At 36.3% G+C, this 13159-nt stretch overlaps 1 protein-coding gene across 6 annotated transcripts; it reads right to left on the reverse strand.

Moving 5' to 3' along the window:
* Positions 1 to 3723: 3723 nt before the first annotated feature.
* Positions 3724 to 8545, reverse strand: LOC147286841 (putative disease resistance protein RGA4). Of its 6 annotated transcripts, XM_086242673.1 has the most exons (4): positions 5517 to 8545; positions 5129 to 5171; positions 4616 to 4702; positions 3724 to 4276 (listed from the first exon to the last, which is right to left on the reverse strand). In XM_086242673.1, exon 1 carries the CDS (start codon positions 8438 to 8440, stop codon positions 6227 to 6229), a length of 2214 nt encoding a protein of 737 aa, XP_086098799.1. In that variant the 5' UTR covers positions 8441 to 8545; the 3' UTR covers positions 3724 to 4276; positions 4616 to 4702; positions 5129 to 5171; positions 5517 to 6226. The 6 variants fall into 6 exon arrangements, with proteins under 6 accessions (XP_086098799.1, XP_086098804.1, XP_086098801.1 ...); XM_086242678.1 differs by lacking the exon at positions 4616 to 4702 and having other exon boundaries at positions 3724 to 4200; positions 8114 to 8545; XM_086242675.1 differs by lacking the exon at positions 4616 to 4702 and having other exon boundaries at positions 3724 to 4182.
* Between the last annotated feature and the right edge of the window lie 4614 nt (positions 8546 to 13159).

Genomic DNA, 13159 nt, shown 5'->3' on the forward strand with positions numbered 1-13159 from the left:
GATGGTATCCGAAAAAGATGATCTCTCGAATTTCTGGTGGATCCCAATGTTAGTTCGGATCGGACATGGGTAACCCGGAGGTAAGAGCCGATCTCATATGTACATGTTGTTGGCATTGCTAAGCTGAGATGATGACATAGATGGCTGGGTCTGATCAAGTTGACCATTGAAAAGTCAGAGCAAAAATGGGACCTGGTGTGTCACGTGTTGGTCTGTGATTGGCCATTGAATCTATGTGGATTTATCCACAAACACCTTCATTTATTAGATCTTTAAAAAATAAAAAACAATGTCAACATTGTTGCAACTATGAATTAAGGTATGTAAGAGGATTTGAATTCTCGGTTTGTTTGTTCATATATTACTTCTGAATTTGTAATATATAGTTAAAATTAAAACAAGTAAAAATAAGTATATGAAAGAATCTAAATACATGTAGCAAAGTAGGAACTCCTTATTGTTATGTTGCATACATATATGTGATAATTTTGGATCTATGGTTTGACTGTATTTATTATACTGAATTCTAAATTAAGGTTATGAATAAGACAATGAAGCAATATTAAGGGACCCCATAAAAAAACACGAGAAGCAATATCACGGCACTATGAATTATATCAATTATCAATTGGTCTACTGATATTTCTTCAGCCTATCTTTAGTTAAAAATATAAAAAAAAATTAAAAACACTAATGCATGTTCAAAAGATCGAAACTTTGACTAGTTTCTCATTATAATGGTCAATTGAATTGGCATCAATATTTACCACCAAAAGTATATTATTATTGTTATTATTGGAAAAGAAAAATTAAAGAGGGAATTAATGGTGGTGATCACACTACAAGAAATGTGAGTAGAGGCCATTTTCATTGGTTACTTAGAAAAGAGTGACAATTAGGCAATAGGGACTAAAGTGCTTCGATTTTAACAAAAATGAGTGACAATTGGGCAATAGGAACTAAAGTTTCCAAATGCCACACATTTCTGTGCAACCAATAAAAAAGACATTTGTTCACATTTCTTATAATGTCAGAATTAGGTCGGAAAAGGGAGAGAGGTATTTTAAAAGGCTCTTGATGAGTCTTGAAGTACTTCCTTTCCTTGAACACATGTATCAGCCACCGCGCATGTTAGTAGTAGGCCCCATACATACTATATAGTCCCAAAGAAAGAAAGATAATCTTCAAATATTAATTCAACCACCACATGCAACTAACCCACCCCCATGTTCTTAATGTCCTCTTATTCTTCCAAATTTCTTTGTTTATATACACGTACGTACATTTTCCGTAAAGAAAATTCAACCAATATATATATATATATCCATTATGCTACAGACTCTTTCTGTTGAGGTACACTTCAACTTAAACATGATGAGGTATAACTTGTAGGACCCAAGCTACACTCTGCATTGTAATTCGATGATCAAAGCTGTCAATTTTTTAAGTCTATATACAAGAATCATCCTTGCAAAAATTAGATAAATCGGAAATCATTTAACCATTTGTTTAAAGAGTCATCATTTCAAATGTTAATGGAATTCATATATTCGTCTATTTATTCTATCACAATTAGATGTCTTAATGATTTCCGATTTACCTAATTTTGCAAGGATGATGCTTGTATAGAGACTTAGAAAATAGACGACTTCGATCATCAAATTACAATGCGGAATGGGTTCCACAAGCCGTACTTCATTATATTTAAGATGAGATATACCTCAACGGAAGGAGCCTCTATTAAGCTATTCAATAATTATTATATATTTAATCCAAACTAGGGTTCCAAGCACTTTTATCTCCAACCAAAGTCCATAGTACAACTCTAATTAATTCCATGATATAAAATCTTGGACAAATTACACAAAAGTACCTCAACTAACCACCCTATATCATTTGAGTACTTCAATAAAAAAAAGTTGCTCGTAAGTACCTCAATTACTGATTTTGCACACCTAGGTACCTCCGTCAACTTTTCCATCAGACCTGCCGTTAATTGCCTACGTGACACACTAGAAACATGCCACGTAGACAAAAAAATAAAAAAAATTTTAAAAAATGAACTAATTATTTAAAAAAACAAAAAAAAAATTAAAAACTCAAAAACTAAAAAAAACAAAACACAAAAAAACAAAAAAAATGGAGTTGCAGGGGCTAGCTCCCAGCCTCCCTCCGCCTCCCACCCCTCCCTCTGAGACCCACCCAACCCAGCCAACCACCCCTCCGACCCCAGCCACCTTGCCGCTGACCCTAGCCACCACGCCGCCGACCCACCCCCTCTCTTTCCACGCCTCTCTCCTCTCTCTCTCTCTCTCCCCCCGAAACCCCAGCCTAAGCCCAGCCCGAGCCTAGTGACCCACCCCCTCCTCCCTTTGCCTCCCCCAGTGAACCACCCACCTCCCTCCCCTCTCCGGCCACCAGCTTCATCTCTCTCTTTCTGTCATTCTCTCTCCCTCTGTTTCTCTCTCTCTCTTATAGATCTGAACGAAGGTGGAGCTCAGGGCGGGCGGGTCGGGGCTGGGGTTTCGGGGAGAGAGAGAGAGAGAGAGAGAGAGAGAGAGAGAGAGAGTGTGAGGTAGAGAGAGAGGAGATGGAAGGGGAGGGAAAGGGGGTGGGTGGCTCGGTCGGGGAGAGAGAGAGAGCGAGGCAGAGAGAGAAAGTGAGGGGCGAGGAGAGAGAAAGAGAGTGAGGCAGAGAGAGGAGAGAGGGGGTGAGTGGTCGAGTGGGTCGGCGGCGTGGTGGGTGGATCGGCGGCAGGGTAGCTGGGGTCGGAGGGGGGGATGGCTGGGAGGGGTGGGAGGCGGAGGGAGGCTGGGAGCTAGCCCTTGCAACTCCATTTTTTTTTTGTTTTTTTTTTTTAGTTTTTTAGTTTTTGAGTTTTTAATTGTTTTTTGTTTTTTTAAATAATTAGTTCATTTTTTTATTTTTTTGTCCACGTGGCATGTTTCTAGTGTGCCACGTAGGCAATTAACGGCAGGCCTGACGGAAAAGTTGACGAAGGTACCTGGGTGTGCAAAGTCAGTAATTGAGGTACCTACGAGCAACTTTTTTTTATTGAGGTATTCAAGTGATATAGGGTGGTTAATTGAGGTACTTTTGTGTAATTTGCCCTAAAATCTTTTATATCATTACCAATCCAATCTAATACCAGCCTCATCTAACCCCAAACATGATATATATATATAACCAACACATGTACAATACCAACTTATTATTTGGAATTGATGTTGTTACACCAATAGTATCTAACTAATTACAATCAACGATAATGTTAACGTCAAGTTTTACTGTCACACTCATTGGAGGCTGAATCTAGTACAACATGTGTATCATTCATTAACTCAACTAAGTTGGATCATCAAACCCATAGAATTAGTAAGATTTAGGCATGACAAAAAGTTTTAGGCACTCGGTTTTAACCATGCCCACACAAATATAACTAAGTTTCATGTGCAAAAAGATTTAAGGTACCGATATTCAAACAACATGAAAGAATCTCTGGTGACACCATTTTGTTCTGGCAACAAGAAATTCGATTCTTTGTTTGTTTGCAAACCTGCTACGAAAGGAAGCAGAACAAACATTTGACAAGAATTCTTTGATGCTGGCCATCAGGCCATTGCCAAATAAGTTCACCTTCGTTGTAACTCTGCTAGCAATGTTGTAGAAAATATTAGCTGCAAGAGAAACAAATGAAAAAGAGACCAGACCCAATACCAGGGGTTAATTTTTAAATTTCTCAAAATACATACATTGAAAATGTTCACGGGTTGAAATAGATAAAATCAAATAAAGAATTAAAATTTGATGACTAATACATTTATTAGTCACAATAGAAATACAGGGAAAGGAGGCTATGGGGGGATGGCACCCGGCCCATTGCCAAAACAAAAGACTAAAAAAACAAACAACAGCAGGAAAGAAATAAACATAGCAAACTAAAGGGAATAAAACCAGGTGGTGGTGGCAGGGTTCAGAATTCCCTGCCCAACTCGTCGATCAAAATCCTCACCCACACACATCGATAGATAGCCACCCAACTAAGCTTGACCACCTTATCTGAAGCATTTCCAAACACATACTAGCAAGAGAGAAGATAAATGTCGAAAACCGACTAAGAATATTGATTGCTGGCTTGGCCTTCTCTTTTTCTTCATGCGCTCCTCTCTTGTCCAATGGTTACTGCAGATAGATAGCCACCTTCACCAGGGAATAATTTTCCAGAAAAGTAATGTCAGTGCTAGCAAAACCTTGCATTCCCTTGACACACTGGAAACTGCACCGTTTTACATCAAAGTAAATGATAACTATAAGAAATCGTTCAGGTCCTCATGATATATATCAAGAATGAACTGCATGTAATATATGCTTAAGAAAACATTGAGAAAGAAACTCGCATGCTTATGATATCAGATATATATATATATATATGCATCACTACCTTCAATGTATAACCTAAGAATAACCAATCAGACAAATAAGGTAATTGTAATTCTAAATAATTTTATAAATTCAAAAAATACATAAGACACATGGGAATTGCCCAATTCAGTTTAAAATGAGTTCTTATGTGACATTAATCTCTTGAGAAAACCATCTGAGGCATTAAGCTCACCATGTTACAAACTGATATTTCAAAATGAGCTGTCCGCAAGGCCTTTCCTCTAACAAAAGTTTTTCTTGTTTCAAGAGAAGTTGAAGTCTGAATTAAAAGAGACCAATAGGAATGAGACCATTACTATGATGCAAAGTTATATATCATCTATAGTCAATTGGATTGCGGAAGGAAGATGCAATGACTAAAACAATGGTAATATTACTGCATGCATGATTATCATCAATCAAGTTTGATGATTGGATTGTGGGAGTTGGGCCGGTAGAAACCAGTTTAAAATTCAAATATTTAACATTATAAAATCTGGAAGGCAAAATTAAATTTTTTTCAGTGACCGACAATGCACATTGCAGAGTAATTTTTTTTTTTTTAATACAGGAAACATACAATTTTATAATATAGGAAGTAAAAAAAGTAAAATGCAGAGTATTTGAAAGTGAACAATATGAATACAGCTGTCCATGCCACAAACATTCATAAACCAAGAACTTCAAGATATGATATTTAGCTTACCAAAGTAGCACCAGATGAACTTGACAACTCCAATGCCATTAAGCTGGATATATAAAAAGAAAATAATTAGAGGACTTGTCTATAACCTGAATAAAAAGAAAATAATCAATTCCAAATTATCTAACGATTTATTTAAAATTTCGTATCTAGAAGCGGAGGCATTCCAACACCCTCACCAGGGAATCAATTTCCAAAAGGAATGTCAGTTTTGTAATATAGGAATGTCAGTTTTTGTAATATATATAGCAAAACAGGATAGCTGCCATTCAATTATACATTTGACATTAGTTTTTGGTAAAATGAAATCATGGCAGGCTAGTAGGGATTGTATTAATTAATATCTGAATATTTGGCATAGAATTAGATAAATAAATAAGAGTTTACTTACAAGAAGATGTAGCAGAGCTGGATGATGGAGATTGGCAGAGCTCCTCACTCACCGAAGATGCAAAGCTCAGATGAATGAGGATTCATCTGTCTTGCTGGATCCCAACTCCGTCTTTCTGTAAAGTCCGCCCAACTCCGTCTCCATTCACTTTGATGTTTGTGGTGTGAGAAATCTTGTCCCAACAACGTTCAAGAAATGGAGACGACCAGATCTCCAAATTCTGTAGTGGTGTCTTCCGCAGGAAGTTGGGCAGTGTTTCTAGCTTTCGACAATAATTAAATTCCAGGCAAGAGAGGGAGGGCATTATTGTAATCTGATCATCAGAATCCTCCTCTTCCCTCCACCCTTCCACTCCTTCCCACTCTTCCCAAGCATACATGTAGTAGAATATGAGTTGTTTCAATTTGGGGAACAAAGTCTGTGACTGTGACGATGATGATGATGATGTTTGCTTGTCGTCTATTAATCCCAAAAACTCAACTCCTATCTTTCCAATCTTTCTACAGCTCGAAATTTGCAGAGATTCCAGAGATGACAATTTCCCCAAAGGAGGCAAAAACGTGCAATCTCGAATATGAAAATGAAGCTTTCTCAAGTTTTGTAAAGACATCAGCCAATTGGGAGACGAGGGGGTGTTATAACAATTCCTGATGTCTAAAGATTCCAAACCTGGATGTGGTTGTAAGGCATTCAGTATTTCTCCATCGTTTTTACAGTAGCAAATGAAGGAGGTCTTTCTTATTCACCAATTGTGCTTTCTCAGCCTGACTCGCATCTTCTATACACCCTATGTGTGTAATCTCAAGACTCCCTTGAAGGTGGTCCAAGTTTTTCAAATCTTCTAACTTCAATCCTCCTTCATTATCCGCACCCACATGAAACTCATCTACCGTTTGCAAATTTCTTAATCTCCCAATGCCTTTTATGTTTGCACCCAGAGTGCCCTTAACATGAAGATGCTTTAATTTAATTAGCCTTCCCATATCGGGTACTTTTTTGAGACGCCAACACCTATCAATTCGCAAGGTTTGCAAGTTGAATAATTCACCTATAGCATCGGGTAATGCCTTCAAATCTTCATTGTCAGATAAATCAAGATACCTCAAATGTATTAATTTATTAATTTCTTCAAGAATTTTTTTGACACCGCTATCACTCAAATTTATTGTCCTCACAAATTTCAATTGCAAAATTAATTCTGGCCCAATGGTAGTAACTTTCGAATCAAAAGTTGTGAATGTTCGTAGAAATTTAAATTTGCAAAGAGAAATAGGAAATGGGCCCTCAGACGCAAACATTATAGTCAAATGAAGAATGTTATCATCTGGCAGCTCTATTCTCTCATTAGAATCCTTAATCTCCATAATAAAGCATTCGTTCTTGGTCAAATACTGCACAAAATCATGTACAATATCATGCATTTTGCAACTTATTATATCTTCATCATCATTTCTCTTAAAATCTTGGAAGAAAGACCGCATTACTAAGTCATCAAAATATGCTTGACCTATTTTCTTTTGCTCTTTTTTTCCTTCAACATCGAGATAATTTTGCGACATCCACAACTCAATCAAATTATCTTTATAAATCTCAAAATCTTTTGAAAAAATAGCACAATATAAAAGACAACGTCTAATCGCTGGGGTCAAATCATAGTAACTTAGTAATAGCGGTTGGAAAACCTCTTGCTCGAACTCTTTTAATTCCCATATCTTACTGTTCAAAACATCTTGCCATTCTTTCAATTTTTTCTTACTGCACATGAGACTGCCTAAAGTCTTTGCAGCAAGAGGCAACCCCTTACACTTTTTTACAATATCATTGCCAACAACTTCAAACATTTTAAGGTTGTCTCTTTTCCAATCACTGAACGCAAAGTAATAGAACAATGACCGACAATCTTTTTCACTTAACCCTTCTAAATGGATTATGTTCTTGTTTGCTCCCATCATCTTAGCAACCTCCACCTTTCGTGTGGTCACCAAGATGGTACTGCCTATACCTCCATTGCGCAGAAGTTTGCTTAGTTCTTCCCACTGTCTAGGCTTTGGATTCCACACATCATCTAGGACAAGAAGGAATTTCCTTTCCTGAATCCTTTCTTTTATACGTTGCACTAAAGTTTCGAATTCATTTATATTTGACACATCCTTTTCAAAAAGACCTTCAAGGATAGCTTTGGCAATTTTGATCTCATCAAAAGGGTCTGAGACACAAACCCATATTCTCAAATCAAAATGAGCTTTGACGCTTTGATGGTTAAAGGCTAGTTGGGAGAGACTTGTCTTTCCAGTTCCTCCCATCCCTATGATAGGGATGATAAGGGTTTCTTGACTACTCTCATTTACCAACTTGGTTACTAAACTTATATTTTCATTTTCTCGACCAAACGATATATCTTCAAGAGAAGAAGTCTTTTGTCGTCCAAGTTGTTCACCTCCGCGTCTTTCTGTGTTTTGAAAGTTATACTTTTGTTTGTTATCAGCAATCTTATTTAACCTTTCATTTAGATCTACAATCCTCTTAGCAATGTTACGGCGATGAAGGACTTTCTTGACTTTGCCCGAAGAAAAAGAGGAGGGAATGTGGAAACGTACCTTCTTCTTAGTAAGAGGAGCTTTTTGAGTTTCCTCCTCATCTTGTTTCAGAATTTGGTGTTTTAGAATTTCAGTGCTCCACTCATCCAACACGTTGTCTATCTCGTTGGAAACTTCTTTCAGCTCACTCAGCCAACGTCTCACGTTGGCCTCCTTCACTTGTCTCTGTTCTGCATCCTCGAGCACATCTTGAATAAGTTGGAGATTGTGGGTGAGATTTGCAACTTCTTTGCCAACATCTTTGACTAGTTTCAGCTCTCGGCCGACCTTGTCAATTGTGATTGAAGCCAAACGTTCCAGGAGTACATTAACGAGTGCTTCAGCCATATTGTTGAGGAGAAAGTTTGAAACTGAGTGAGAATGAAAAAGAGAGAGATAGAGAAATAACAAGTAGCAAATGCAGAATGGCGGGCGTGCTACCGTCTTTCTCTTAACCACTTCATATAGAGTGACTGAGTGAGTTGTTGAATGTCTTGGCCCAATTTTTCTAATATTTTTTGGTTGAATTAAATTAAATTATAATGAAAATTGACAAGTACACGCGGTAGAAATAATTGTGCTGTGGGGCACCTAAATGAGAAAAACGTATATATTTGTCTCCCACCTTTTATTGCCTTTATCTGTTCCTTTTTCTCTTTCTTTGAAGATTGAACTTTAATGAAAATTTTCAACTTTATCTGTTTGCTTTTCCAGTATGAATCTTTATTTGATTTCCTCCATAATTTCCCAACTCTACTTATAAACAGTAGTGGGAAATTTCCCATTTGTAAGAACCTTTTAAATTTTTTATTAGTGGCCTAATTTAAAGTATCATTAAAGGCGTTATCCACCTTAATTGTGCTGTAGAGTGCTGAATTGAACAAAAACATATATATATTTGTCTCCCACCTTTTATCGGCTTTATCTATTCCTTTACTTTTTATTTTTCACAACCCACTTTGTTCCTTTTTCTCTTTCTTTTAACTTGTTTTTCTTCTCTCTGAATTTTCATCACTCTCTTTTGCCTTTTCCATTATTATAGCTATTTTATTACTCTTTCTTTGTTCTCCTCCATAATTTCCCACTACTGTTATAACAACTCTACTTGTAGTTAAATGATCACAATTGTGTATGTGGAAAGTTGTGCACAACATAACACCATTAAGGAGTACTACTCGGGGGACTCCACCTGTCCTCAACACCATAAAACAAGAACTCAAAAACCACTTTGAGGCATACGACCTCCAGATTTCCTGACCATAAATTATCATTTGCCTGCATATGATTTTCACATTGATGCTAATCATATTGCATGAACTTATGATCCACGTAAGCTCCCTTTTAAGTTCCAACAATATGAATACTAAATTTTTGCATCTTGCAATAGGCACTGTAATTCTGTTTTGATCTCCTTTCTAGTTATTACTAAATTAAAGCTTGAAGAAATAGAAACAAATATATTAAGGCAGATCAAGTACTTGTAGAGATTTGACTGCCAAAATGCTTCCACTCACCTGTACGTATTACATCAAATCAAATAATAAATTGATAATTTGTTTATCCAATCTCCAGTTTGTAGTTGATGTTTATTTTTTTTGGGTAAAACTGGAGCACAAGGTCCAAAGACAAAGCAAAAGAATACAAAACAATTAAACGTGGTGGTGCATGCAACATAATTTGAATTGAAATATTGAAGTCTCATAAATTGCTGCAATAGTTAAATAGCTCTGAAATATTATGGTTAAACATGATTTTCAAAAACAATCCTCACGCTCTAATGAGACAAAATAGTGGGTATGACTTTGTGTTGTTACAAAAGAGAAAGGGAGTTGGGGTAATCATGCCTTGTAGATGACTCTTCAACAAACTCTTGGACTCTCTTTGAGTCTCTGTCTTAGTGTCTGTTAATACTTCCTTGAAGAGCTCTAGCTAGTTTCAAGCTAACATTCAGCATTTATCTGTTAATAGTTCCTTGAAGAACTCTCTTTTATTGCCTTTATCTGTTCCTTTTTCTCTTTCTTTGAAGATTGAACTTTGATGAAAATTTTCAGCATTATCTTTTTGCTTTTCCAGTATGAATCTTTATTTGATTTCCTCCATAATTTCGCACTGCTGTTATAAGTTATAACAACTTTACTTAAAAACAGTAGTGGGAAATTTCCCATTTGTGTTAAGCCAATAATGCATCGCCGCTTGCAAAGGATTGCAATATATGCTGGTCCCCCACAATTGGCTGTATACTGAGGAGTTTTAAGATAAGTCACGCACCGCCATTCATTTTCAAGCACAAGGGTCTACGTAGTAGGAATAAAAACAGAAACGCTTTCACACTATTTTTCTTTTTTGGTCTGTTTCACACTATAGTACTGTTAGTCCACCAGAGTAAATTTGCTTACCGATTTAAATGGGTGATGCATCACCGCCTAACTTTATTTGGCATCTGTTATGTGTACTTATTTTAGTCATCATTAACCAAAATAAAAAAAAAAAAAATTAAAATAGATCGATATAATATATCAGGGTTGTATCTACTACTATACAACAAAGCGGCTTAATTAATGTTCCCAAGTTTTGGTCTCCGCCTAAAACTCAAGACTTAAACACTAACGGCCTATTTGGTTCACATAATTGAATTATTGTGAACTCAATTTTTATGCATTTTTCATAGAAAAGAGAATGTAAGATTTTCTTTCTGTGTTTGGTAATGCTGAGAAAATAGAAATAATTGTGCTATGGGGTACATAAATAAAACAGAAATTTTATTCAATAACCCTTTTAAATACCAATTAAACTTTTTTGACCCCTTAGCCTCAAAATTAACTATAATGACATTTTTGTATTTTTCAGACCAAAACACCCCTATACAAATACCTTGTGGCGACCAAGCAGTCCAAATGTAGACCATGTGGCGAGCTACTGTAGCAACCAAACCTTCCTCCACCTTCTTCATGCAGCAACCATGGAGAGCGACCTCCATCACCGACCAATGCCCATCATCTCCTCTCTCTATCTCTCTTCCCTTCTCTCTCAACCCAAATCTAAAAAAAACAAAAAACAAAATTTGAAAACCTAGATCTGGGTTTTTCTCTAAATGGGTTGAGAGGGAAGGGAGAGAGAGAGAGAGAGAGAGAGAGAGAGAGAGAGAGAGAGAGAGAGAGACAAAGATGAGATGTCGGTGGGGGAGGTGGAGGATGGTGGTGGGCACCGACCAATGACTCATCATCTTTTCTCCCAACCCAAATCTGAAAAAAAAAAATTTTGAAAACCCAGATCTGGTCGAATTTGTGGTCGCCACATGGTCGAATTTGTGATTGTCACATGGTGGAATGTGCTATAGCCTTGTGGCGACCATAAATTCGACTATATGGTGACCATAAATTCAACCAGATTTGAAAATTTTATGGGTTTTGATAGGTCTGATTTCTCAAAGAATCAACCATTTTCTAGATTTTTTTGTGAGTTTTGCTGAACGACGTGGGTTTTTTTTATTGGATTTTTCTGAGTTTGCTGCTGCATCTGCTAGGTTTGCTGCATTTGCTGGGTTTACTGCAGGGGATGGGGGCGCCGATGGCTGGGCCGACGAGTGGTGCAACGGTGATGGGGCAGTGGTTGGCTGGGGAATAGAAAGGGGAGAAAAAAAAAATGTTTTATATGGAAGGTATTATGGATATTTCACAAGCAAAAGGGTCATTATAGTTAATTTTGGGACTAAGTGGCCAAAAAAGTTTAAGGGGTATTTAAATGGATTATTGAATAAAATTTCTCTAAATAAAATCTTGTCCTTCTTTCATAATATAATATAATATTTTTTGGTGATAACATATAATATAATTTTAACAACCGACAAGTAAAAAAACAATGATTGAGATTACAGGACAAAGAAAAAAGGGAAAAATGCATTTTTAGTTCATGTGTTTTACCTTATAATTAATTTTGGTCCTTGTGTTTTCAAAATTGCCAATTTGGTCTCTGTGTTTATGTTTGCAAGCAATTTTAGCCCATCACCACCGAAATCATCCATCTATTCCCTTTCACCATTGACAGCAACACACTACCACCATCCTCACCCCCTCCATCTCTCTCTACCCCATCAGCTTTCTTTATCTCTCTCTATTGGGCATAATAGCTGAAATCTACCACAAACCCACCACCACAATTGGTGGTGGTGGACTAAAATTGCTTGCAAACATAAACACATGGACCAAATTGACAATTTTGAAAACACAAGGGCTAAAATTGATTACAAGGTAAAACACAAGGACTAAAAATATATTTTTTCCAAGAAAAAAAGCACAATTGACCTTATATGCACGAGCATGGCGATTTCTAAGAACTTTTAAATTTTTTATTAGTGGCCTAATTTAAAGTATCATTAAAAGCGTTACCTACCTTAATTATGTTGTTGAGTGCTGGATTGAAGAAAAACATATATATTTGTCTCCCACCTTTTATCTCGGCTTTATCTATTCCTTTACTTTTTATTTTTCACAACCCACTTTGTTCCTTTTTCTCTTTCTTTCAACCAAGGAATAAAATTTCGGGTTTCGAGAAAGTTTTGATGGAAATTTCGATGGAAATTTCGACGAAAATTTCGAAAATTTTTAAATTTCGACAAAAATTTGATGGAAATGATGGAAATTGTTATCAAAATACGGAAATTTTGAATGAAATTTTACCATATGTTTATTTATCATATTATCTACTAAATTGATAAAAAATATTGAAGAAACCAAATTATATAGTAGGTTTCATGTGATATAAGATAAATATAATGCACGCTGGAGACAAATACTGATAAATAAAATTAGTATAAAATGAAATTAGTATATTGTCTATACTCTATAATATAGAATATGAAGTAAGAAATGCAGAATGCGCGTGCTATGCTCTTTGTTCTACCCACTTTATATATTGACTTGTTTGTGTTAGGCCAATGCAGAATGCAAGTGGCCAAGTGCTGCTACGCGCATTTTTCTGGGCTTGTTCCCTGTGGGGGTGCTTGCCTCGTGTTTCTTTTTGGTTTAATAAATTTTTCATGACCTTTTAGTTGTCTTATATGAGCTAAAT

This window comes from Dryas octopetala, chromosome 4, assembly GCF_963921425.1.
Source record: "Dryas octopetala chromosome 4, drDryOcto1.1, whole genome shotgun sequence".
NCBI classification, from domain to species: domain Eukaryota; kingdom Viridiplantae; phylum Streptophyta; class Magnoliopsida; order Rosales; family Rosaceae; genus Dryas; species Dryas octopetala.

Excerpts from the sequence above, each read along its gene's own strand:
- LOC147286841 (XM_086242675.1), bottom strand. The coding sequence starts at position 8,440 with ATGGCTGAAGCACTCGTTAATGTACTCCTGGAACGTTTGGCTTCAATC.